Here is a 27834-nt window from a genome sequence, read left to right on the forward strand (position 1 = left end):
TAGTAAAAAATAAAATACAGGAGCCAGAACTGAGACCAAACAAATATCGAAAATTGTCAGCTATTCATAACTAAAATACTTGCATCTGTTTTAACCAGTCGGTTTTTCCCATCCATGAAATGCTGCGTCAGATTTATGAATGAAGCAGTTCGTCTAATGGGCTATGACGAAGCTCAGCGTGGAGGACGATATTCTATCTTGCCTAAGACGTACAGTAAAATGCACTTTTATCTTTTAAAAAGGTTAAGTGAATCACAAGAACCGCTTTGCAGTGTTCCACGAACACATCGCGTCTTCACGCTTCCCTGTATCTTACGGTGACGAAGATCCTGGAAAGTGAAACGGAACTCCCTAATTATAGACGAATTCACTGAACGTACCTATGTGTTAATGTACATAATCATATATTTCTACAGTTCACAACGTTAGTATCCATTAATACAATGACTATTTTCCTCTCCCACATCGCACGTAGTTTGATAAATTACAACTTTTCCTTTTACTAGATATAATCGGAAGAAAATGTCATCAGTTAATAATGTTTCTGCAAACGTGACGTAGTTTTGACGTCACGCGGAATGTCGACAAATGCATGATCGCCTATCGACCTTGTGACAAGGAAGAATATGAATATTATTTCTCCTCGACTCCTTCGCAGCAGTTTAAGCCGTCCTCTTAGGTTCCTGCCTAACGACACCCTCAAACGTCGCTACATATTGGGAAATAAAGAGACAAATATGTGTGAGAAGAAAAAACACGAATTCTATTGCAGTCCATTTTAGCTGCAGCACTAAAGCTCTACTTGTCCCTTCAAGCCTAACCGCACAATCGCCACACATTCGGAAATAAAGAGCAGAATATTAGTGAGGGTTTTCGTTTAACCACACACTCGAGAGGTGGGATAAATTCGGGAATACGGAGCCAAATATTTGTGAGGCGAAAGAATATGACTTTTGTTGTTATTCGTTTCAACCACAGCAGTTTAAGTTGTCCTCTTGGGTTCCTGTCTAACATCAAGTAGGGAGACAAACGTCATTCTGGCAGATTGTTTTAATCCAGGTTGCGTATATGACAAGCAGTGATACACTCACAAGCAAACGTAGTATTCTGGCCGATAGCAGCCGATAATACAGTGTTCTCTTTTGCTATACGCCCCTTTATATCAAATTGACATCACATTAATTACATTGTGACAGCTGACTGATTTATGACTCCCTCACCCGGTCCTCATATATTGTTCTGCTAAGTGGTTTGTGAACCCCTGGGGATAATCCATCCTTCCAAGAACATCCCCTCCCCTTTACTTCCCCTGCCACTCCAACTCCCCTTTGCCAATAAAAGCCTCAGGTATTCGAGTAACACCCTCCTACATTATGAATTTGCTTGATAATTAAATTAATCAATAAATTGACTCTTCCCTCCCACCCATCCCTACTCATTTGGTTGGCTATTGGGCGGGAAATCGATTGCATTGTATGAAATATCGTTTAAACAATTTCTGATGGGCAAGGCAATGAGTGGAAGATTGATTGTTTAAACAGTTTGTAAAACACATTATGGTCTTCATTTACATCTACATGGATACTCTGCAAATCACATTCAAGTACCTGGCAGAGGGTTCATCTAACCACATTCACAACTCTCTATTTCTCCAATCTCGTATAGCGTGGAAAAAATGAACACATATATCTTTCCATACGAGCTCTGATTTCCCTTATTTTATCATGGTGATCGTTTCTCTCTATGTAGGTCGGCGTCAACAAAATATTTTCGCATTCAGACGAGAAAATTGGTGATTGGAATTTCGTGAGTAAATTCCTCCACAACGAAAAAAAAACTTTGTTTTAATGATGTCCACAACAAACATTTTAGTGACACTCTCTGCCCTGTATCACGATCATACAAATCGTGCTGCTCTTCTTTGGACTTTTTCGATGTACTCGTAAATCCTATCAGGTAAGAACCCCGTACCACACAGTACTACTCTAAAAATGATGGACAAGTGTAGTGTAGGCAGTCTCCTTCGTAGATCTATTACGTTTTCTAAGTGTCCTGACAATAAAACACAGTCTTCGGTTAGTCTTCTCCACAAAATATTCTATCTGTTCCTTCCATTGAAGTTGTTCGTAATTGCAATTCCTAGGTATTTAGTTGTATTTACAGCCTTTAGATTTGACTGATTTATCGTGTAACAGATGTTTTACGAGTTCCTTTTAGCACACATGTGGATTACCTCACACTTTTCGTTATTTAGGGTCAATTGCCAATTTTCGCAGCATACAGATATCTTTTCTAAATCGATGTACAATTGTTTTTGATCTTCTGATGACTTTACTAGTCGATAAACGACAACATCATTTGAAAACATCCTAAGATTACTGCTCATATTGGCGCTAAATCGTTTATATAAATAAAGAACAGCAAAGGGCCTCTACCATTATCTTGGAAAACACCAGAAATCACTTCTGTTTTACTAAACTACTTTCCATCAGTTGCTATGGACTGTGACCTCTCTGACAGTAAATCAAGAATCCAGTCACATAATTGAGACGATATTCCATAAGCAAGCAATTTCAAGACAAACCGCTTGTGTGGGTACAGTGTCAAAAGCCTTCCAGACATCCAGAAATACGGAATTAATTTCAAATCCCTTGTCAATAACACTCAACATTTAATGTGAGTAAAGAGCTCGTTGTGTTTCACAAGAACCATGTTTTCTAAATCCGTGTTGACTGATTGTCAATAGACCGTTTTCCTCGAGGTAACTCGAACACAATATATGCTCAAAAACTTGCTGTATATTGTCGTTAATGATATAGGCCTGTAATTCAGTGGATTACTCATACTATCTGTCTTGAATATTGATGTGATCTGTTCAACTTTCCAGTCTTTGGGTACGGATCTTTCGTCGAGCGAATGGTTGAATATGATTGTTAACGATGGAACTATTGCATCAGTATACTCTAAAAGGAACCTAATTGGTATACATTCTGGAGCAGTAGACTTGCTTTTATTAAATGATTGAAGATGCTTCACTACTGCGAGGATATCTACTTCTATGTTACTCATGTTGGCAGCTGTTCTTGATTAGAATTTTAGCATATTTACTTCTTCTTCTTTTGTGAAGACGTTTCGGAAGGCTGTGCAGCATTATCTTCGATAGTATGTGCATTGCTGTCGTGCAGAAAAGGCATTGATTGTGTCACGCAACTGTCATACTATACATACGACCAGAATCTCTTTGGATTTTCTGCCAGGTTTCAAGGCAATGTTTCGTTGTGGAAACAATTATATGCATCTTGCATTGTAGTCCACGCTGATTTTCGAGCTACGGCAAAAAAATGCCCATCTTGGACATTTTGCGTCTGTTTAAATTTTATATGTTTTTTCGTTGTTTCTACAACATTGTTCTGACCCATTTTGTGTACCAACGAGAATCAGCTCCGTCGTTTGTTAATTTGTGTTGTATAAATCTCTTAGTTACCGCCGATATTATTTCTTTGAATTCAATGCACATCTGGCACAGCTATATTGTGTTACGGTGTTTGAATGTTGTTTACTTATTAATTTAAAAAAATTGTCGAGAAAATGACTGTACGTATGGAATACTGTTTATTTAAACATTCTGTGGAAGACAAGGCAGTATGGAATATTTAAACAATTGCGGCACTTTGTCTTCTGATCGCACAAGGAATACTGTCAATATAACTCACCACCCATCATTATACTGTTAAAAATATTTCACACCAACAGCAGAGCATTCCACGCCCATGACCTGAGCACTTTACAGGGCCAGCCACTTCATGTATTCCTGCACCTGCAGGCCGCACTTCACCTGGGAGTAGCTATAACCCACGTACAAAGTGTAAAGTTCTGGAAACACTTTGGTATTTGATACCTGAGAAATTCTTGTAGAAACATGTGAGTTCTCTAACACTCTCTCTCTCTCTCTATCTTCTCACCCTCTCATGTGGTCACGTCCTGCCATTTATCATTGCCAGGCCTGCATGTGACATCGACTGTGGTCAGACCCAACGTCAACCCAAGTTTACCTCGTGATCCCTCACCTGTAGATGTCTTCGAAATATTGACTTTTACTACCAGATTCATTGACTAATTAATTAAATCGATACCCTTCGCATGAGACAGTTTTTTCGTTGCATCGTAGTGGTGGTTCCTAGGATTGGACTGTTTGGCAGGGTTGGAACCTGCAACTACTCATTTTACAAACCCTACCGAATTTTTTCCCGATGCCTCCTGTCAGGGAATACTGGCACAGATACGAATTTTAGTAGGACGTCCATTACGTTGGAGGTATATGACAATTTCAAATTTTAGCTCACTTGCCTGCCGTGTCCTTAAACAATCTACAGGCGTGGTACTAGGCCAATATTTCTAGATTTCCCCATGCTGACAAATAGCAATTGTAATGAATACCAAGCAGAAAACGTAACAGAGGTTCTGCAAAATATAAACTGGTTATAAGCAAGAGAGGGTGATAGTTGATTGAGATTGATCACATACAATAGATGGTATGCTATGTGAGCAATCACTTCAAATATGCAACGATAGATTAAAGCTGTAAGAAATTTGAAAAATCCTATGACCAGTATACTGGCTTTTCAGATATACAGGGTGAAGCGAAATTCGCGCAATAAGGCTTCGCACTGCCACTACTCTCATGCCAGCAATAAAAAAAAGCCTGTCACAAAATTTCGTACAGCGAGTACATCCAACAGAAGAAGGACGCTGAAGAGTGGCAAGCTGGAAATACTGTAACCACATGTGTGATAACTACCTCTTTTAGCACATATTTCTCGTGCTGTACAGTTAGTGCATTGGGTAGAGCTTTGGATTAGCGTGCAAGAGGTCGATGGTTCCATCCTTGGTTAAGGCACGTGTAAATGTAGTCCACGTGGTACGGTATCTGGCATCTTAATCGTCAACAGAGATTGCAGCGGGTCCTCCAGAAAACATTTGCACTTACATAAGACAATCATAGAAATGGAAGATTGGTCAGCTTTGAAAGAAGCTCTTTTCACGTCATGGGCGTGAATTTATTCGCACCACTTCATCTACCAGATGAGGAATCAGTTTTCTTTCTACTCTCCTCCAATGGTCCCAAAGATTAGTACCAACTATTATTCCTGTTTAGTTCAGATCCATTACATTTCGTTAGGGGCTTACGGTACCAGTAGGACTAAAAACGTGCTGTACTAACAATGGTCCCACTACTTATGCCTTTGAACATTAAGTCTGGTAACCACAGGTGTTTAGTTTGTATCTCAATGCATTATTATTATTATTGTATCTATAGGATTATGGAAACATTACGTCTATTACCATTACGAAATCGAAAATTTCACAGTTTCACAATTAGAGGTGTCGGGATGAATCATGCAGAACTATACGTCTCAGAGGGGCACTGCGCTTTAGGTTGAACAGCGCGTAGGACTGACGACATGTTTATGATGTATGCGCTGCTCACCGGGCAGTAGTTGCGAAAGGAGAAAAGTACCTGTAGCATACTCCATGGAACATGCGTACACGCATCAAATTTTGTCATTGTAAACCTCTAAACCAGTCCTGCAGACGTATATACAAACGATGAATATGTGGATATGCTTCTGGTCCTTGATGCATCTAATAACAGGGTTGGTGTTGCTCCTCTTGAATATGGTGTTAGATATCCTCGTCGAAGCCATCAGATAAAAGTGTGTTTTGTCATCTGGAGCTGCGCCGAAATATTGGGAAACAGGTGTTTGGGCCCCTACATGTTGCCTGACTGCATTCCTCTCAAACTATCTGCTTGATGCGCTGGAAGATGTTCCACTACGTGTTCGGAAGATATGGTTCTAACATTATGGGGCACCTCCACACTCCGGAATTAATGTGCAATAGTATTTGGACAGAACATTTTCAGGGAAATAGCTCGGACGTGGTTGTCTAATTGTTTGGCCACCATGTTCACCTAAACTAAACCGCCTGGATTTCTTCCTGTGGGTACATCTGAAGGAGCACATGTACTCTACCCCGCCGACGAATGTGGAAGAATTCGTAGCGTCTGTTCATGCTGCTCTTGTTACCGTGGACGCAGCTTTGTTTAGAAGGTTCCAGAGCTGTACGATCTGACAAGTCGCGGAATGTTTGGATGTACAGGCAGGTCGCTTTGAGCATCTGTTGTTCTAAGGAAAATGTATTCTATTGTGAAGGTCATGTGGTCATTAATATGGACATTATTATTGTCACTGGTTGGTAATGCGCGATTTCTGAGAGCTCATATTACATGTAGCATAAATGACAAGTAGATGTTGTGTTATTGTACTGTGCTATCATATTTAGCATCTCGAAATTGACATTGTTTTCGTAGTTATTCTGTCCTACCTGTATAACAGGTCAGTTCTTTCAACTTCCTATTTCTTATTTGTCCAACAACGTATTTGTTATGTTCAGCGTTACAAAATGTTGTAAATTTAGGATACATGTGACATAAGAAGCTGTGTTTATTAAAGTATGAACTCTCAGAATGAAATTCGCAAATAAAAAAAAATGCGCCCCAACACAAGATCGAATCCTCGACCTCCTCCATGCTAATCCAAATCTGACCTATGCTGACAGAGGTAGTTACCATACATGTGCTTACAGTGTTGCCAGATTGCCACTCTTCAACGTTCTTTTTCTGCCAGATGTACTCGTAGGACGAAATTTTGTGAGAGACATTTTTTGTATAGCTGTCATGTGGGGAGTCACGCTGCGAAGCCCGAGTGCACGAATTTCGTATCACCCTCTACAGTGTTAAGAGATTGGAATGCATCAAGCAAGTAATTGAGGATGTAGGTTGGAAGTGTTACTCTGAGATGAAGAGGTTGGTAAAGCAGAGGAATTCGTGGCAGGTCACATCAAATCAGTCAGAAGACTGATGACTCAAAAACAAATGTTAAGCTTTCTGGTAGAAATGCTATCTGTGATCTGGAATCAAGTCTATCCATTCAACCATATGTGTTGGATCCTAAGGAAATGTCTTTTAGTAATTATGGCCATTGGTGAATCATATGCATGGTACTCTCATATCTCGAAATCAGTCATCTTTTTCGAACCTGTCTCCTAAGGACCCCGTACAGCAAAACTCCAACGATAATTTAGACAGTCCCTCCTCAGCTTGTAACTGTTCCTCAGTCTCTGCCCCACATTCCCTGTAGTCCTCTCGATATGATCCAGTTTAAGTAGAAACTGAGCGGAAGTCGCAGAGTGCTGTATCTACCACTTTATGCATCCCATGGAGAAATACAGTGAGCTGAGTTATTGCGTCAGGACCGTGTTTTCACCATTCGGTGGAAATGGGAACATGATGTGGTAGCTCCACCAATCGTGCACAATTGTTAAGGTCAGCGCCAAATGAAGCCTTCTCCTGTAAAACAAGGCAGTAGAAAAGACAGTATTACGAGGGTGTTTCTTATCAGAAAGATAATACCCCACATCATATGAAAACTGGAAAAAGGACGAGAATTTTGCTACTGCATTGCAGTGAATTTCCAAACTACATACGGGTACTGCAGTCTGAAAGATGTCTGTGCTCTTCAGACTGCTTTCATCTCTGTCTCACAAACACTTCATCTATCATTGTTATTTTGTACCATTCAGAAAAGAAATCCTGTAAATTATTAAAACTCCACTACGTTACCTAGTAGAGAACTCGATAAGATGTTACCACATCTCGTTATTCAGATACAACGAAAACAAATACCGTCTGTGTGTTCACATCGAGCATATATGGCGATCCTGTTAATTATACAGGCATTGGTCCATTGGAGCAGGTTGCCTGTGATCGAAGTCACTTGCACAGACCAGTGCATCCCTACTATAGGAGGACTATATCCCACAGACTATCGACTACAAGAGAGGGTTCCTGTGTTGTTCTTTCATAAATAGTTTATAGAGTATGATAACAGCTTTGCACACCACCATACATTTTGTTTTCTGGCAATGACTTCGAGGTCTGTGTCAGGTTCTAAACCGATATTAAATCATTTTGATGCGTTTGGTCTCACAGGAAGCTAGAGAATGCAGGATTTGTTCTATGCTGATCCCACAACACACAGGATGGTTAAAATAGAGAGGCGGTGTTTCTTATTTATAAAAATGTGGAAGACATCGCAACAAATGCAAAATGGAAGAGCAGCAGTGTGAAGCGTTTCCAAACAGCTGGTTAAAGGTGATGACCACCACATTTCATCTCATCGTTCTGAGCAGTGAGGTAGCAAAGTCTAAAGTTCCATTTCGAGGAGATCATGTACTCGATCACTGTTTTAGTGCTGGCCATCTCCAGACGGTATTACTTCCACCAACACCCTCTCCACCTCTCCGGGATACACCACCTCGAAAAAGCACTGTTCGTGCATGTGGGGAGTCTTATGTGTTCACGTGAAGCTTCTATCCGGCTGTGGGAACCTATGGCAGGTAAGGTCTTGGCTGATGGACCCGACTAAGAGTGTCCCACAACGACCTTCATCCCACATCCATTACTTGCCCTTTCCCTAATATTCAACACCCAACCCAAGGTGTAATGCGATCTGTGCCAAGGGGTGTGTGGCACATGGAACCTCAGGGATATCCTGGTATATGATATCCTCATGGATACCAGGCTACCTGCCTAAGTTTTTAGCCTTGCACTGCATGGGGTTTCCGTGGTCTGGAGCTATTAGATCCCCAACTCTCGTGGGACCAAAATAGACCCAAAAGAAAATAGCAATATTGAGGGACAAATTGAGACCTGAGGCACCCAAACATCGTGACTTGAACTGATGGAAAACATCCCCTCAGCCGAACAGGGGAACAGACCTGTTCAAGAAGTGGTAATGGTTGGTAAGAAATTGGATCAGATTAAGATCAGGGACTTGTATGGGACTCAGAGGAGGAAACTTCTTCTAAAACAAAAGCTAAAGGAAGGAAAAGAGTGGCTTCCAAAACAAAAGTGAACTAAAAGGGCTTGAGCCCAAGATCTCCAAGAAAAGACTGTCCCTGAGCGAAGGGGGGTGTACAAACCCATCTACATCGAGGGCAGGGAGTAAGAGAACAAGGGAGGAATCCAAAACTCTCACTTCTCAGAATAAGCGTATCCTGTCGTAGTTCAATCTCGGTTTTTAGGATGGCAGTTAACCAGCAAAACTATCCACTGATCAAGATCACCTCGCAGAGGGAGGAACTTATGCATATGGCTCTCTTTGAGAAGATTGAGGGGGGGGGGGGGCACTGGTCCAGGACCCAAATTCAGAAGAGTCTATCTGGATCACAGTGCTCTTTGTCTGTGAGGGGGTGGGTACAGTGGACTGCCTTAAGGGAAATAGGTGCCCGTAATTTCACTGTGGGGGATATGAAGCTGCTGGTAAAGACAGCAGCTGATCTCTTCAAGACCACAAAGATATTAATCCGTGTGCCAAACCTCCTTAAGGATACCTCTGCAGAGAGCTTGAGAAAATAGGGTCTCAAAACCCGAAAGTCTCGACAGATAACTGCACGGTAATCAACCAGAAGGTTGCACCAAATGGCCAAACACTGGCGGCAAGATGGAGACCGACTGTGCTGCAGATAAAAAGTAAAGTGGCCACAGCTTCCCTGAGTCGTCTTCTGTGAAAAGGGGCTGTATTGGGCCTCAGCTGGTTTATGCAAGAAATATAAGAAACTCCAGAATGTGCATTTATGTAAAAATCTGAGTCCCTTTCATGCCCTTTCAATCCTCACTAGGATACCAACTAACCCAGGAGGAACTTTAAGGAAAGAGGATGGGGATTATACAAGGACAGTACATGAAACGCTGGAACTACTCCACAAGACTCATTTTCCTCAATGTACTCTGACAGACAAGATAGACGTGGACGAGATTCTTGCGAGATAACGAATTTCATGTATTCGTAGGGAGAACTGGGAATCTGCCAGAGAATGTATTGAACATAGTAAATCCAATGGGCAGTGGGAATATTCAAATCACCTAGCCCAGATGGAATTGTTCGAGCGCTCCTGCAACAAGCAGGAGGAAACGTAATACGATTCCTATGTAGGTTATTTAGTGTTAGCCTAGCAGCAGGAATTGTTCTTAACGTCTGGATGGCAATGAAGGTTGGCTTCATTCCAAAGCCTGGGAGAATTGATCGTACCAAGGCCAGGGATATGAGACCAATCAGTTTGTCCTCTTCTTAAAGCATCAGAAAAACTGGTCAACATGTATGTTAGGGATAGGAGGTTAACTAGGGTCCCTCTACACATAAACCAACATCCATAACTACCAGGAAAATAGTATGAAACTGCACTCCACCAACTTGTTGGAGGAACCACTACACTTTCAGGAAATAGACTTCTGCACCTTCTTGGACATTGCAGAGGTTTTTCACAACACGACTTTCGAATCCATGGTTAAGGGAGCAGAGGTGCATGGCTTGGAGCCTATCACTTGCAGGTGGATTAGAACTATGCTTAGCGGTGGAAAGGTAGAAGCCACCATGATGCAAGAAAAAATGGTAATCAACACCGCCAGAGGCTGTCCGCGAGGAAGGCCCCTCTACTGCAGAACCTCGTCATGACTGAACGCATTGTAGAAATAAACTCTAGACAATGCTTTTGCCAGGGATATGCAGACGATCTTGTCGTAGTAATACTTGGCAAATTTTAAAGTACAGTCGGAGCTATGGCACAAGGAGCATTGAACATTGTGCAAAATTTGTGCAGAAACAGGATGTAGGGGTCAGGTCCTAAGAAAGACTGTTGTAGTACCATTTACGAGAAAGCAGATCGAACGCACATACTGGAATCTCAAGCTACTCAATGAAAGTCTACTAGTGAAATGGAGAGTGAAATATCTAGGGGTAACCCTAGATGAGAAACTATCGTGGAATCCTCACATAAGGAGCACTTGTTGCAAGGCGAAAGGTACTCTAATGAGTACCAGGAGAGGTCGTGGTAAAAACTGGAGCTTAAGCCCAAAGAATATGTACTGGATATACAAGACGATAGTAAGAACTATGATCACTTTGGAGCTACAGTGTGGTGGAAAAAGGTAGAACAGCAACTAACTTCTAAGGAGCTTGTTGAGGTGCAGAGATTGGCCTGATTAGTCATTACAGGCGGAATTAGCAGTACACCCACTGCTGGGATAGTAACCATACTGGACGTGTCCCCATTACACCTGTGGGTAAATATGGAGGCAGCAGTTGGATCACACAGATAAAGACATGCATAAACTGGAACTCACTGGGGTATCCAGGATCTCACACTAAAATACTGAGTGAGGTAGACATAGGTATGATTGGGTAAATGCCGGCCAACTATAAAATAGCTAACAGCTGCTTCAACTTCAATGTAGCAATTGGAAGTTGAGAGCTCTGTGAGAACAAATTTCGACACCGTACTGGGGATATAGTCTAGTTCACTGACGCTTCATAAACAGACCAAGTTGTTGGGACTGGGGTATACGGAGTGCTGCCAAGGCTGGAGAACGCAGTCTTCTAGGAAAGTATGCCACTCTGTTTCAAGCAGAAATATCTGCTATCAGTGTGTGTGTGTGTGGAGGAGAATTTGCGGAGGTGCTCTAGAGGTCGTAGTATTTTCATTTTTTCAGGCAGCCAAGTAGCCCTGAAAGCACTGGCAGCCTCTGCAACAAGATCATAGATCGTGTCAGATTGCCAAAATGTCATTGTGGAGCTAGGGGAAAGCAACAGCGTAAACCTATTGTGGGTCCCTGGTCACTCAAGGATTAGTGGTAATGAGGAAGCCGATATGTTGGCTAGGATAGGGGCGATGACACCATTTATTGAACGGAACTGACAATCACCAAGGCGATGATCAAAATAAAAATACGAGACTGGACAAGGATACAGAGAATATTGGGCTAATATTCTAAAGCAAAAACAGGGTACAGGCGCCGAAACCATGTTCTAGGAGAAGTCACTCAGTCCTGGGCTTGAACAGGGGAGAAATGAAACTCATGATTAGACTATTGACAGACTATGGGAATTTAAAAAAACACCTACATATTATGGGGATAATAGAAGGAGAACGCAAATGTAGGATGTATGGTACGGGCGAGGAAACTGCATCACATTTGATCATCGCATGCGAGGCATTGCAGATTAAAAGACACAGAATATTCGGATCAATCAGACCTGAAGAAATTGTGTCTAACAAAGCGTTGGTAAAGGCTTTTTTGCACTGTTCAAGGGTATTGGTTGGCTTTACTAGAGAGACAGGAAACGATACCAAACAATAAACTCTGTTTCGGTGCGGGCAGCAGCGGGCTTGACCAATGATGTTGTTTTTGCTTCCCTGATAAAATCAAATCAAGACTCTCTCCATCTCAGACAAGTGGTATCAGTCAGACACGACGTGGTAATAAAATTGTACGAGTGGATGCATGGAGGGAAAAGACATCGTCCATATGTAACAATGTACCTTAATAAGTTTCACAGTTGCTAGTGTGTTCACTTATAGCAGTTTCACCAGTTTTTATGTAATTTCAATGGCAATCAATGACATGTCATCATGCTTCCCAATTTCTGCATCATCGCTAGTCCAGCACTACAGTACTTTGCATATACCATATACTAGATAGCGAATGTAGATAGATGACTCTGCAGTAAGTTCATTTATGGTTTATTCTCAAACATATACATCAATTTTTACAAGACAGCATCCTACACCGATGCAATTTGGTTATCTACATATTTGTAGCACTTCGATCATAGTGCATATTTTACACTTACAATTTCCCATCTGTTCCTATGTGGATGAGAGACACAGAGCATTCTCGCATTCTTAGGATGAAGTTGGAGATTGAAAAATCTCCCCGCATTGTCTTTGACCAACACTTACTACAACAGTCATGATTTAATTTGCAGCTGACTAGAAGTAGGAGGGTTACATACCCAATACGCTCCGCGGCTCATGAAGCAACAGAATTGTTCAGTGAAGACTGTTCTGCTTCAGTCTTACTGACGGCACTCATTTAAGAGCATAATATCTCTCCAGAGTATGTCGAGGTGGTTGGCACCGCTTGTCGGTGTACAGAAGATCTGTGGTTTATGCATGATAAAGCTCCATAAGGATGGAGTTTAAAGCGTTTTACATGAATCAAATATGCTATTAATTCTGAAGTATTTTTCTAGTGGCTGGGGCCAGCACAGGAAGGTATTAGTCTGAGAGAAATTATCATAGAACATAAACAGATGCTCTTCTAAGGCGACATGGTTCTGCACCTATAATGTTGAAGCCATGTGGCTTCGCAAATATTAGTCATTTGGCGTGGAATGATCTTAGTACTCTAATGCAGGACATGTATATCGGACATCTGACGCACATCCACCCTGCTACTTTCTATCCTACTCACCACAGTGGCACACTTTAATATGATGAAACTACCTCCTTCTGCACCAAAGAAAACCGTATTACCTTTGTGAGACATGCACAACATAGCTTTCTCGAGGTGTATAGCACCCACTGTTCACTTCAGATTACTGTTCAGAAATCATATGATGCTCGCATCTGCCTTATAAAATGAGCATCAAGGAAATAAATACATAACAGCGGTGTTTGGCATGTGCAGTTACACGTCCTGTGGCGGCACGAAAAGCATTATTCAACATGGTGACGTTGCTGTCAATGTTTCTCCAAGTCATAATCTGTAGGTATCGGTCATCCACTGCAGTAGTAGCCCTTGGGCGGCCTGAGCGAGGCATGTCATCGACAGTTCTTGCCTCCCTTTATCTCCGCCATGTCCGAACAACATCGCTTTGGTTCACTCCGAGACGCCTGAACACTTCCCTTGTTGAGATATTTTTTACAGCTGTAAATTCTTTTTACAGATATTAAATATTTTTTACAGATAGGTACAAGATATTCTACACATCTTCAGTAAACATTTGACATAAATTTAGAAAACTTTCACAGATATATTTACAAAATATTTCATTAATAAAGACAGTCTACTCATGCAACAAATCAACAATAATCTACGGTATGTTCTCAACGAAAGAAAACTTCGCCTTTTCCTCTCCTGAAGTCAACAACACTCTTACAATTTGGCGTTTGTCTACAGTATCATCGTCTGAAATGGCAAGAAAAATAAACACGATATTGACTCGGCAATCTGACTGCCACTTCTTTTCTCCCACTTCTGTTTCAGTTCCGACAAACTGTCTATTTCGCTGTTTCCTCCCAATCATGTGTGAATAATCCACAAGAAAGAAAGCCTCCACTTCCAGAACTGCTTCCTCTGCTCTTCTGCTTTCGTCATCAATGGGTACTGCATCATTATTCACAAGCAAGTCAGACACTCTTTCTCACATCGATGCCTAAATGAATTTTCCTGCCACAACAGCTAATTTTCGCTTTCGTTGGGGACTTCGTGTTATTTTTCACTCCGTAGCGGACATTCTGAAGCATATTTTCAAAGCTAGAAGACCAGGCCTCTAAAGAATTGTTTTGAGAATTATCTCCATCAGGCATTTTTTTTAGGACTCTTTCAAATGGAATTAATCGCACTCCACGGAATGCGCTTCTTATATTGTCTTCTTCAGTTTCTGACCCTTTTCTTAAGTATTTCCTTCAAAAGAGAGGGGAATGCATCTTTCGATTTTGACCCACGGGAGCTTTTCTTCCATTGCGCAAATACTGCACGCCCAGCACCTTCTAAAGGTCTGAAGAAACTTTGATCTAATGGCTGTAAAATATGGATACTGTTTGGTGGCACCAAAATAAAAGAGATTTTATTCTTATCACATTCAGTAATTACTTGCAGCGAAATGTGACTTGAAAGGTTGTCTCCTATCATAATTTCCTCCCGCTCCATTGACTTCAGCTAAGGCAGTGCAATAGTAATACATCAGTCTTCAAATGTAGACAGATCGAACCATCCACTTTTATTGCGGTTGTAGCGGGTTCCTTTGGGACCTCCTTCTTGTTGGGCATGCCGCAAACGCTCCGATTTATAGAACACATAGAGAGGTAATAGTTTTCTGTCCACGGTAGCAACCATCGTTAGTGAAATACTGTTCTTAGCAGAATCTAAGATCCTTTCAGGATGTTTTGATCCCCTTCTAACTATCACATGCTTCCTCCAGGGCCGTCACACAGATTGGTCTCGTCATAGTTGATTAAATTTTTGCGATCGATGTGTTCCATTTTTCACCAACATTCTGAAAATATGATTTCCTTGTCTCATAACTCACTTCAGCACACTGTCTTTTAATCTCCTCAGAAGAGCGGACGCTTAATGTGGCAGAGTGATGCAGTATGAATGAATGCGACCACTAAATCCATGACATGTTACAAGGAAGGCATTTTTCCCTTGGTCCATATTTATCAAGATATCCTTTCACTATGTGCCTAACATCGTAAGAGGTAAAATGAAAACTCCAAAGTGCAACCCTTAAAATACGAAGTGTGGTCTCTTCAATGGTATTTAAGACAGTGGTCCTTCCAATCACTAGAGTTTTTGTATTATTAACTTTATTCTCTAATGTTGAACGTTTTTATTGTTGTCTTCAGTTCTGAGACTGGTTTGATGAAGCTCTCCATACTACTCTGTTCTATGCCAGCTTCTTCATCTCCCAGTACTTATTGCAACCTACATCCTTCTGAATCTGCTTAGTGTACTCATCTCTCGGTCTCCCTCTACGATTTTTACCCTTCACGCTGCCCTCCAATGCTCAATTTGTGATCCCGTGATGCCTCAGAACATGTCCTACCAACCGATCCCTTCTTCTTGTCGAGTTGTGCCACAAACTCCTCTGCTCCACAATGCTATTCAATACCTCCTCATTAGGTAGTGATCTACCCATCTAATCTTAAGCATTCTTCTGTAGCACTACATTTCGAAAGCTTCTATTCTCTTCTTGTCCAAACTATTGAACGTCCATGTTTCACTTCCATACATGGCTACACTCCATACAAATACTTTCAGAAACGACTTCCTGACGCTTACATCTATACTTGATGCTAACAAATTTCTCTTCTTCAGAAACGCTATCCTTGTCATTGCCAGTATACATTTTATATCCTTTCAGCTTCGACCATCATCAGTTATTTTGCTACTTTAAGTGTCTCACTTCCTAATCTAATTCCGTCAGCAGCACCCGACTTAATTCGACTACATTCCATTATCCTCGTTTTGCTTTTGTTGATGTTCATTTTGTACCTTCCTTTCAAGACATTGTCCATTCCATTCAACTGCTCTTCCAAATCCTTTACTGTCTCTCTCTTCTCCATGGATTTTAATACCTACTCCGAAATTTTCTTTTTACTTGACGACTTTCTATACGTTAATTTTCCTGATATTACAGCAGCAACCGCCTTTTCAAGATTTTTCAGGATCATAATTGCGCCTCTGAAGAGCACCAAGCCCCTTTTTGTAAGTACAAGGCATTGTCAGATATTACTCCATCGTGTGTAGTTATCCGTAAATAGTTCACTAGACATTAGCGAATGTGAGATGTGGAGACATATCGTATTCACACTTCCGTCTTAACATTTATGTAAGTAAACTATAAGCAAATTAAGCTTACTAATTTCTTCTCTTCTTGTACTATACAATGACCAAAATATTTGCAGAAAGATAACTAGCAACTATTGTGCACTGCACTGTAATATGCTACACGTCACTGTTTCAACTTCCAAGCGCAACAATGTGTCTTCGTATATGCTTGACAATTAGTAAGTTGTAAACAGCAAAACGCGCGCGTGAAATAGAAGCTTGCATTCATTGCTACTAACGTAAGAACAGAAATACACTGTTCCCGTCCGAAATTACTCCGCTAAGGTCATCATTCCCTAAGCTTACACACTAATTAACCTAAATTATCCTAACGACAAACACACACACCCATGCCCAAGGGAGGACTCGAACCTTCGCCGGGACCAGACGCACAGTGCATGACTACAGTGCCTAAGACCGCTCGGCTAATCCCGCGCGGCCTCCGCACGTGTGTTCATGAAATGTGGAGCACCTTATATATTTGTCATATATTCTGTTTTCTCGGAAGATATCTTAATATTTGCTCTCTTTCTGCAGTTCTTTTCTAAATGTTGACTAGTCTTGATTGCTATGTCTCCTAATCATATTGCGACATTATCGATGAAAGTTAAATGATCACTTTTTAGATTTCTAAAATCTAATTATCTCTATGGAAATCCAATATTCAAGGACAAGTAAAAGGACAGTAAAATAGGAGATAGACAGTGTCCTTGTGTCCTTGTCTAGCACTTACTCCCACCTCAAATGCTTTACACGTCTCTCCTAAAAATAAATTTAGAACTCGAGTTAGCTGAATTGTATTTGTTGATTTATCATCCACAGAAAACCCTTCCAATATTTCAAACAGAGATAATGTGTCAACTGAATTGTGTGTCTTTTGAAAAGTCCACAAATCCTGCGGCATAGGCATGCATCTGTTACTCTCTCTTGTATTATAAGCTTAGGACACAGGATCTTCTCCGCATACTACATTCCCATCCGAAATACACCTTGATACTCCCTGATCTTTTCGTCCACTTGCTTCTGTAGCCTATTGACTGGTAACAACGATATTTATCTACAGTTTTTGGCATCAGTTTTATGTCCTTTCTTACATACGTGTGTAACGTATGAATTAATGTGCTCTTTCAAACATCTGTTGATATTTCTCTAAACCATATATTCCACATTCTTCGTTTACAATAGATTTCCGACACCCAGTTTCCATAATAGTGCAACAGTTCCATCTCCACCTGCTGTTTTGTTGTTTTCCGCATCTTGAATGATTCCTGTAAGTTCCTTCTTCTCTAGTGTCTTTGTTCTGGAAACTTCAGTAGTTGAGATGTGAAATCTCTCTTTTGGTTCGTCTCATTTTAATATGTCACGAAATATTTAGATAATAATTTACTTATTTCATTGGATAATGCTAGTTTTCAGTTTTCTTTTCGAAAAAGAAATTGAGAGGTAATGCCTGCAGAGGTAATACCTATTTGTACACTCTATGGTAAACTCCATTTTTTTCTGAATATAGGCGGTAAAAAATTTCGGCTACTAGTCACAGTAAAAAGTTATTTATTTGTAACATGATCGGTTTCGGGCTTGCGCCCATCTTAGGTGTTTATACATTTGTGTACATGTTTCTATGTTGGAGATCACTGTTGTTGTTGTTGTTGTCTTCAGTCCTGAGACTGGTTTGATGCAGCTCTCCATGATACTCTATCCTGTGTAAGCTTCTTCATCTCCCAGTACCTACTACAACCTACATCCTTCTGAATCTGCTTAGTGTATTCATCTCTTGGTCTCCCTCTACGATTTTTACCTTCCACGCTGTCCTCCAATGCTAAATTTGTGATCCCTTGATGCCTCAAAACATGTCCTACCAACCGATCCCTTCTTCTAGTCAAGTTGTGCCACAAACTTCTCTTCTACCCAATCCTATTCAATACCTCCTCATTAGTTACGTGATCTATCCACCTTATCTTCAGTATTCTTCTGTCGCACCACATTTCGAAAGCTTCTATTCTCTTCTTGTCCAAACTAGTTATCGTCCATGTTTCACTTCCATACATGGCTACACTCCAAACAAATACTTTCAGAAACGACTTCCTGATACATAAATCTATATTCGATGTTAACAAATTTCTCTTCTTCAGAAACGCTTGCCTTGCCATTGCCAGTCTACATTTTATATCCTCTCTACTTCGACCATCATCAGTTATTTTACTTCCTAAATAGCAAAACTCCTTTACTACTTTATGTGTCTCATTTCCTAATCTAATTCCCTCAGCATCACCCGATTTAATTTGACTACATTCCATTATCCTCGTTTTGCTTTTGATGATATTCATCTTATATCCTCCTTTCAAGACGCTGTCCATTCCGTTCAACTGCTCTTCCAGGTCCTTTGCTGTCTCTGACAGAATTACAATGTCATCGGCGAACCTCAAAGTTTTTAGTTCTTCTCCATGAATTTTAATACCTACTCCAAATTTTTCTTTTGTTTCCTTTACTGCTTGCTCAATATACAGATTGAATAACATCGGGAAGAGGCTACAACCCTGTCTCACTCCTTTCCCAACCACTGCTTCCCTTTCATGCCCCTCGACTCTTATGACTGCCATCTGGTTTCTGTACAAATTGTAAATAGCCTTTCGCTCCCTGTATTTTACCCCTGCCACCTTTAGAATTTGAAAGAGAATATTCCAGTCAACATTGTCAAAAGCTTTCTCTAAGTCTACAAATGCTAGAACGTAGGTTTGCCTTTTCTTAATCTTTCTTCTAAGATAAGTCGCAAGGTCAGTATTGCCTCACGTGTTCCAACATTTCTACGGAATCCAAACTGATCCTCCCCGAAGTCCGCATCTACCAGTTTTTCCATTCGTCTGTAAAGAATTCGCGTTAGTATTTTGCAGCTGTGACTTATTAAACTGATAGTTCGGTAATTTTCACATCTGTCAGCACCCACTTTCTTTGGGATTGGAATTATTATATTCCTCTTTAAGTCTGAAGGTATTTCGCCTGTCTCATACATCTTGCTCACCAGCTGGTAGAGTTTTGTCAGGACTGGCTTTCCCAAGGCCGTCAGTAGTTCTAATGGAATGTTGTCTACTCCGGGGCCTTGTTTCGACTCAGGTCTTTCAGTGCTCTGTCAAACTCTTCACGCAGTATCGTATCTCCCATTTCCTCTTCATCTACATCCTCTTCCATTTCCATAATATTGTCCTCAAGTACATCGCCCTTGTATAAACCTTCTATATACTCCTTCCACCTTTCTGCCTTCCCTTCTTTGCTTAGAACTGGGTTGCCATCTGAGCTCTTGATATTCATACACGTGGTTCTCTTCTCTCCAAAGGTCTCTCTAATTTTCCTGTAGGCAGTATCTATCTTACCCCTGGTGAGATAAGCTTCTACATCCTTACATTTGTCCTCTAGCTATCCCTGCTTAGCCATTTTGCACTTCCTGTCTATCTCATTTTCGAGACGTTTGTATTCCTTTTTGCCTGCTTCATTTACTGCATTTTTATATTTTCTCCTTTCATCAATTAAATTCAATATTTCTTCTGTTACCCAAGGATTTCTAGCAGCCCTCGTCTTTTTACCTACTTTATCCTCTGCTGCCTTCACTACTTCATCCCTCAGAGATCATTGTATGAATACAAAAAAACTATTTGCTGGTGACTAAACAGATACAAGTGGGATAACTGTAAGTGGCAAGGCAGCATTTGTCGAAAATATATATCTGTACTTGCATAAAGATCTGTACTGACATAATGATGCTTCATCTTTATGTAAGTACAGAAATATATTTTCGACAAATGCTGCCTTGCCACTTTCAGCTGTCCCACTTTTATCTGATTAGACACCAGCAAATAATCTTTTTGTATTTATACAGTGATCTAAAGCATATAAACATGTACATGAATGTATGAACACCTGAAGATGGGCGCAAGCCCGAAACCGGTCATGTGACAAATAAATAACCTTTTATTGTGTCTGGTAGCGGAAATTTTTATACACCCAAGAGAGGAAAAGTCATGAAGTTCAACAGCATCCACTATGGATGAAATTCATTTTCTGAAAATATTTTTCTGTTTGACACAATTGACCTATATTACATCTTTGCTGTTTGTCGTCGAACATCCTGAAATTGTGAAAACGAGTTTTCTTCCTTGTTCGATACCACTCTTGTCATGCATTCTTCAATTTTGTCTGAGATTTCCGCCATCCGTGCTTCTCCTTGTCACAGCTGTTTCTTCAGCAATTCTAATCGTTCTGACCTCCGTTTCTTCCCACGTTCGGGCAACTACTTGTCGGCGTTGTAAGTGAAGTTCTCCATTGGTTGTTATAATTTCTAAACAGAATCTTTTATCCTTTTTTCATAATGTTTAACCGATTTGGAGACATGAAATTTAGCTTGACAAATGTCAAACTGTGGTCTGTTTCGATATTTATCGCTATTTTATCCTTCATATTCATAATGATTTTCTGATTTTACATTGATATCGCCACATGGCCTATTTGGAATACCCCAGTTCGGCCATTTCAGGGATTTCTGTTTCCGGGGCAACCACTTGTAATTTGAAGACATCAGTTTCTTTTAGCAGGGTAGGCACAGTTCTTCCATTTGTTCGTTTGTGTGCTGAAAAGTCCGCAGTTATTTGGTTAAAATATTTCTCTTCGCAAATTTGTGTACCTAAGTCTGTCCCTACAATTTTAGTATTATGATCTGAAATTTTGTGGTACTCCAGATTCTAGTAGTTCCCAGAAATCTTCTACTTTCTTACTGTACAACCAACAATTAATGTGTGTGTTTGCTTTCCACGCCTCATCATTAGCAGGGGAAATCCTTACGGAGATGCAAATTTCTTCACGGTATGAATAATTCTGTTGTTCATACCGAAAGCTGTCGCAAAGAGCAGCATGCCATTCTTTACAAGTTTTACGCTTGGAATTTATAAATCCTACAATTCACGATGCTCATAATGTGTACGTCTTTGAATCTTGTTTCTTGTAGATTTAAAATTAATTATTTCTATTCATCAAGGATTTTGGTGAGCTGTTCCAATTTTTCTTCTTGTAAAAGTGTATAGATTTTTAATGTAACAAATAAATATTTAGGTCTCGATAGTATTTTAGAATACCCTATACCAGAAACCTATGACTCTTTCTTCCCCTTGCATGGTGGTTTGAGCTCCCAAGAATGAAACGACTCAACTGCATCTTTTGCTGCAATGACAGACCCACCTTTAAATTTAGGCCTGGAAACATTTCTTTCGTAATTGTTTTCATTATGCATGGCTACTGAAAGTATGTGGGGGGCATTGTATTTTTGCATTCCAGAAGTTACCATTGTGAGACCTTAGTAGCAGAATTCATTAGAACAGCCGCTCCTAACATGGTCACCAGACGCTCATTCCAGTCAAATTACTCAAGATGCAGTGAATGACAGTACAGACCACGACATGTGCTTCAGTGGGGAAGGCCTAGGTTCGTCTCCGTACATTACTCCGATTTCAGTTCGTTTATTAGTGAGACAGTCAGAGAGAAGTGGGTTTTTGCAGCAGTCATTCCTAACGTCACTTTGCTATTTCGTGCAAGATCGTATGAATAGTCACAGCACCTTAGGTTACTACCATAAACCCTCGTAAGTCCAGGTGAAGCCCTCCAGGATCCTAATACAGCGTCCACCGTCTTAACATTTGTGGCTCGGTGCATGTTTCTAACAGGCGTTCTACTGGATGACGTCATATCCGCACACGACCTTCGACCAGGCATAACAAAAAACGTGGTTCCGTCTACCATGTAATGCTTTTCACATTGATGCACCGTGTAGTCAAGGTCCGCTCTTCCAGCGGAACCGTGCAGACGTGCAGTGAGTGCTCTCTCGTAGTACAGCGAATTAATTGCAGATCTTCGAGGTGAAAACCCGTCAAGTGCGTGATTAATAGCCACAGGAGTGAGTTAACACAGTGATCTACTAATAAATGCCAATTCTGCAAGCAATGTTTCGAGCTTGAAGTGTTTTTCTGGTGACTGTCACAGAACTTGCTGCGGTGCTGTACGTGGAGCTGTTCAAGTAAGTTTACATGCTGTGGTACATAATAAACACTAATAACTCCTAGGAGACTTTATGAACTAACACTGCATGTTTGTAACATCGGAGGGCTTGAAATCTCGTAACATTGTGTGCAGGCGAAAGTACGTCAACAAATAATACGCCACTGTCTGTGTGGCGCGTCTCGCAGTTTTTAAAATATCAAGTAGACTACAACAGAATTCATGGTAACTGAAAAAAGCGGCGTAGGTTCTGTTTGTTTCCAGAGCAAATATTTCCGCGAAATCTAACGCATAAAACGCATGTTGTAAAGTTTATAAGGCACGTAAATGAAGATAACAACTTGGAAACCAAACTTCTAGATGAAAGGCAATTACTTTTAAAGCAAGCTTACAGAGGGAGAAAGACTTACAAACTAAAATAAATGCAGTGCTACTGATTCTTCAGCATGTCGGAAGAATGTACGATGTTTTAAAAGTAGAACGGTGGCGTCTGCGTCGGCAGCTGTTACGCGGCTGTGGTAGTTTCTCACTCGGCCTGTGGTGGCAGCACAAAGCAGCCGCCGTGGCTCTGTCATCTGGCGGAGAGAAATGGAACTGATAGCACAAATGCGAGCTGACATTTGGGAATTCTCTGCCTGTCCCGGAAAACGAGCACCTAGCACGCGGAGTTGCCAAGGCATCTAGCCGTAGGGCAAAAGTCTTGTGAAGTTAGCACCCCTTTTTCGAGAAATATACATTTTTTTGACAGTTCTTGTTAGATATGCCAAAGGTCTAGAGTTCTTTGCACAAAATTTCAATGGTTCTGCAGAATGTAACGAAGAAAACAATTATACTCGAAAAAAGTTTCGTATCGAAAACATTGTTTGTCAATTTCTGCATAATGTAATTAAGTACAAGAGTTGTGGGCACAGTTCTGCACAGAACTCCAGGAGTTGTACCGAACATCCACGTAACATTTTTTTGTGCAGTTAATAGCTTACGAGATTGTAGCAATTTAAGGAAAAAAATCTTTTCACTTACTGAGAAGCTGGCACCCTTTTTCAGAAATGTATATTTTTTCAGAGTTCTTGATAGATATGTCATAGTTCAGGAGTTCTTTGTACAAAATTTGAATAATTCTGCAGAAAATAGTTAAGAAATCAACAATGTATAAAATAGCTGATTCAGGAACCACTTCCTTCTGGTTCAATTCTTACTGTTGCCACAATAAATCACTTGTGCATAGATTCCAACCGTATTGATCATTACAAAAATATAACCACTGACAAACGGCGCACATGTCTTGCAGCGTTGTACAAAGCATTCAGCTTATCCGCTGTGAAAATACCACACTTAACGCTATTGTAAAATTTACGATGGATGGCTTCCGTTTATCTACAGTGCCAGCATATATCGAATTATCTTCATGCAAACGTGATGCCAGGATCACACACTTCCCCTTTTTAGGTATAGAGGAAACTAGAGTTCAGTCTTGTGGAAGCCAAAACACGAACTGTGGGCAGCCCTTCATTTACTGATAGCAAACTCTAGAGAATACTCACGCTTATTTTACTTCATCGTGCCAACAAAAGAAAAATTCTCCCTTCATACACTCCTGGAAATGGAAAAAAGAACACATTGACACCGGTGTGTCAGACCCACCATACTTTCTCCGGACACTGCGAGAGAGCTGTACAAGCAATGATCACACGCACGGCACAGCGGACACACCAGGAACCGCGGTGTTGGCCGTCGAATGGCGCTAGCTGCGCAGCATTTGTGCACCGCCACCGTCAGTGTCAGCCAGTTTGCCGTGGCATACGGAGCTCCATCGCAGTCTTTAACACTGTTAGCATGCGGCGACAGCGTGGACGTGAACCGTATGTGCAGTTGACGGACTTTGAGCGAGGGCGTATAGTGGGCATGCGGGAGGCCGGGTGGACGTACCGCCGAATTGCTCAACACGTGGGGCGTGAGGTCTCCACAGTACATCGATGTTGTCGCCAGTGGTCGGCGGAAGGTGCACGTGCCCGTCGACCTGGGACCGGACCGCAGCGACGCACGGATGCACGCCAAGACCGTAGGATCCTACGCAGTGCCGTAGGGGACCGCACCGCCACTTCCCAGCAAATTAGGGACACTGTTGCTCCTGGGGTATCGGCGAGGACCATTCGCAACCGTCTCCATGAAGCTGGGCTACGGTCCCGCACACCGTTAGCCCGTCTTCCGCTCACGCCCCAACATCGTGCAGCCCGCCTCCAGTGGTGTCGCGACAGGCGTGAATGGAGGGACGAATGGAGACTTGTCGTCTTCAGCAATGAGAGTCGCTTCTGCCTTGGTGCCCATTATGGTCGTATGCGTGTTTGGCGCCGTGCAGGTGAGCGCCACAATCAGGACTGCATACGACCGAGGCACACAGGGTCAACACCCGGCATCATGGTGTGGGGAGCGATCTCCTACACTGGTCGTACACCTCTGATGATCGTCGAGGGGACACTGAATAGTGCACGGTACATCCAAACCGTCATCGAACCCATCGTTCTACCATTCCTAGACCGACAAGGGAACTTGCTGTTGCAACAGGACAATGCACGTCCGCATGTATCCCGTGCCACCCAACGTGCTCTAGAAGGTGTAAGTCAACTACCCTGGCCAGCAAGATCTCCGGATCTGTCCCCCATTGAGCATGTTTGGGACTGGTGTTCGTGTTTCAATTTCCAGGAGTGTAGCTCTATTATCATTCCAATACTAGTAAACCAGTTGTCGGCTTTCACATTTCGACCTGACTGATATATAGGTTACATAGTCACAGAACAACATCAAAATGTTTATTGCTCAGTTGGAAAATCCTTCTGGTTGCAACACGTCTTATATTTCCAAATTGTACAGGTAAAATACTTAAGAATCCACAAAAGCATAGATTTTAAATCAATACTTGTTTGTTGTCATAGGTACATACTGGCGAAAACTGCACCTTCCACAGAATCCTTCCTGCTTCTTGTCTACTGTAACATTTTCTGCGTGGGTATAAGATTCGAGGGTATAAGATTTCTAGTAGTTGGGTACAAACACAGTAAATATTTCCCGAATTTCTGTTAGCTTGTCTAATTGTCTCCTTTCATCACACCTAGCGCGGCAGTAAAATATAAGGCACCCCACAATAAATTTGAAACGTTTTATGTCCATTTGCGAGGTGAAATTTTTCAGTTCCATCCCCATCAATTCCACACAGATCTTCCAGGCTTTATCTGTTACTTTTGTTTACAACAGTTAAAAACGAGAGACTGATGAAGGTTTTCAATTCAATAAGATCTATTGATTTTATCCCTCTCTCACTCTGAAATGAAGCTTTGACGCTCTCAAAATGCTCAATGGAATACAAAACTACAATAGACAAATATCGTAATCTATGAGGCAATTACAGCATCACAAAGGCTGCTTTGGCTGCACCTATTGTCCAGATAAATTTTGAATAATGTTATCCTCTTCGAACAATATAATTGGCTCATATCTCATCAAGCGAGCATTAGCGTCGATACTGAATCATACAACAACGAAAGGCATACAGAGAAAGGAAGCTATAACGAGAAGGCGCTAGTGCTGCCAATTGTTGATAAGTGATTTACAGAATCACACAACAATGAAAAGCTTACGGAGAAGGGAAGCTATAAACGAGAAGGTGCCAATACTGCATATTGTTGAAAAGTAATTTACAGAAAATTTCGACATGTATCAATCTGAATAGCTGCGCCCGGTGGAACGATAGTAAAAACTATGATACGTCCCTGAGACCGCGGCATAACAGCCCGGATAATAGTAATGGACATAACATTTCCGGTCGTGAATGTCCACATTTTAGTATCAGACGCCTCTACAGGGAGGAGATGTCAAGGGAAGTGCGACGCCTGGAAGGATAATGTTTGTGTTCCCTCACATTCCTGTCTCGTTGCAGAGCCGTCGGCGTTATACCGAAGTTTCTGAAGATAAAACGACTGTTCTATTCGGGAAGGCACAGCGCATTTTCAAACGGACTGAGGAGGCCTTACTACGAGGGCATATTCAGCAAAACCGACGGGACTTGGCAAGCACAAATTGTAAGTTAATGTCTATCATATTACTATCAGTAATAAACTGTGCAGCGGTGACTGGGATAAAATTGATATAATACTGCATGATACCATGGGGAAGGCTATGTTGACAACGTCTAATAGGCAGAAGAAGAAGTTTGATAATTTGTTGCCTAACAAGAGTGTTCGGCATTTAGACGCTTCCCGGACCATTATCAATTTATCCAAACGTTCGTTATCTGACGATGAGACATCTGTGCTTGCCAAGGGAGGAAATTTTGCTGTTAGTCCGCGTTTTGTGCCCACGGAAGAAATTATAGCCAGTGTAGAAGCAGGAGTTGGCAGTGTAGATTCTGTAACAGCTGAAGAAATCCGTTTAGAAACAGTGAGAATATTAGCCAATGCAAAACCGTCCAAGAGTAATATAACTGTGGGTGAGAGAAGAGCTTTAAAACTCCTGAATGACGACGATAGTGTTTTGATTCTTCCAGCTGACAAAGGAAGCGCAACGGTAGTTATGGATGTGGCCGACTATCAGAGTAAAATTACTGATCTACTGGATCCGCAAGCATATAGGAAGCTGAATAAAGACTCCACTAACAACGTTCTTAGGACTGTGACGCGGTTAATAAAAATGTCCTCCATTGAGGAGAGTGTACAGAAAGGTCTCTGCAGTTCGGTTGCGCTACCACCGAGGCTTTATGGATCGCCCAAAATTCATAAAGAAGATACTAAGTGCCATTGGTTCGCCCACCTACTCGTTAACCAAGTTTTTCACTACGCTGTTAAAACCACATGTGGACCGATCGGGCTCTTATATAAAGAAGTCGACACATTTCATCAGCATATTGAGTGGCTGAGTGGTCCCGCCGGAGAACATATTGGTCAGCTTCGATGTGGTATCACTGTTTACCATAGTTCCACTTAATGATGTATTGGAACAGCTGGATCGAATTTTTCCTGCCGATATTTCAGAACTGTTTAAGTGTTGTTTGGCGACCACATACTTCAAGTGGAATGAACAGTTTTATGAGCAAACGGATGGCGTGGCTATAGGAAGCCCCCTAAGACCCGTAATTGCAAACTTCTTTATGGAGAAATTCGAAGAACAGGCCTTAGGTACTGCCAGTAAAAAACCAAATGTATGGTTCCCATACGTGGATGACACATTTGTGCTCTGGAGACATGGCAGGGAGGAACTAAGCCGGTTCCACGAACATATCGATAAATAGTACA

At 41.4% G+C, this 27834-nt stretch overlaps 1 protein-coding gene across 4 annotated transcripts in view; it reads left to right on the top strand.

Moving 5' to 3' along the window:
• LOC126281679 (myogenesis-regulating glycosidase-like) overlaps positions 1–27834 on the top strand; it is a 210356-nt gene that overhangs the window by 81238 nt on the left and 101284 nt on the right. Inside the window, exons 1-2 of one of the 4 annotated variants that reach the window (XM_049980846.1) lie at positions 22329–22571; positions 26484–26625. The exons of 2 other annotated variants lie outside the window; for them this stretch is intronic. Coding sequence is in view for 1 of the 2 variants with exons in the window: in XM_049980845.1 (XP_049836802.1) it covers position 22571 (1 nt within the window). In the remaining variant the exon portion in view is untranslated. Of the gene's footprint in view, positions 1–22290; positions 22572–26483; positions 26626–27834 lie in introns of those variants that run through there. One more of the 4 variants, XM_049980845.1, reaches the window with a different exon arrangement.

This window comes from Schistocerca gregaria, chromosome 7 (assembly GCF_023897955.1).
Source record: "Schistocerca gregaria isolate iqSchGreg1 chromosome 7, iqSchGreg1.2, whole genome shotgun sequence".
Classification (NCBI taxonomy): Eukaryota; Metazoa; Arthropoda; class Insecta; order Orthoptera; family Acrididae; genus Schistocerca; species Schistocerca gregaria.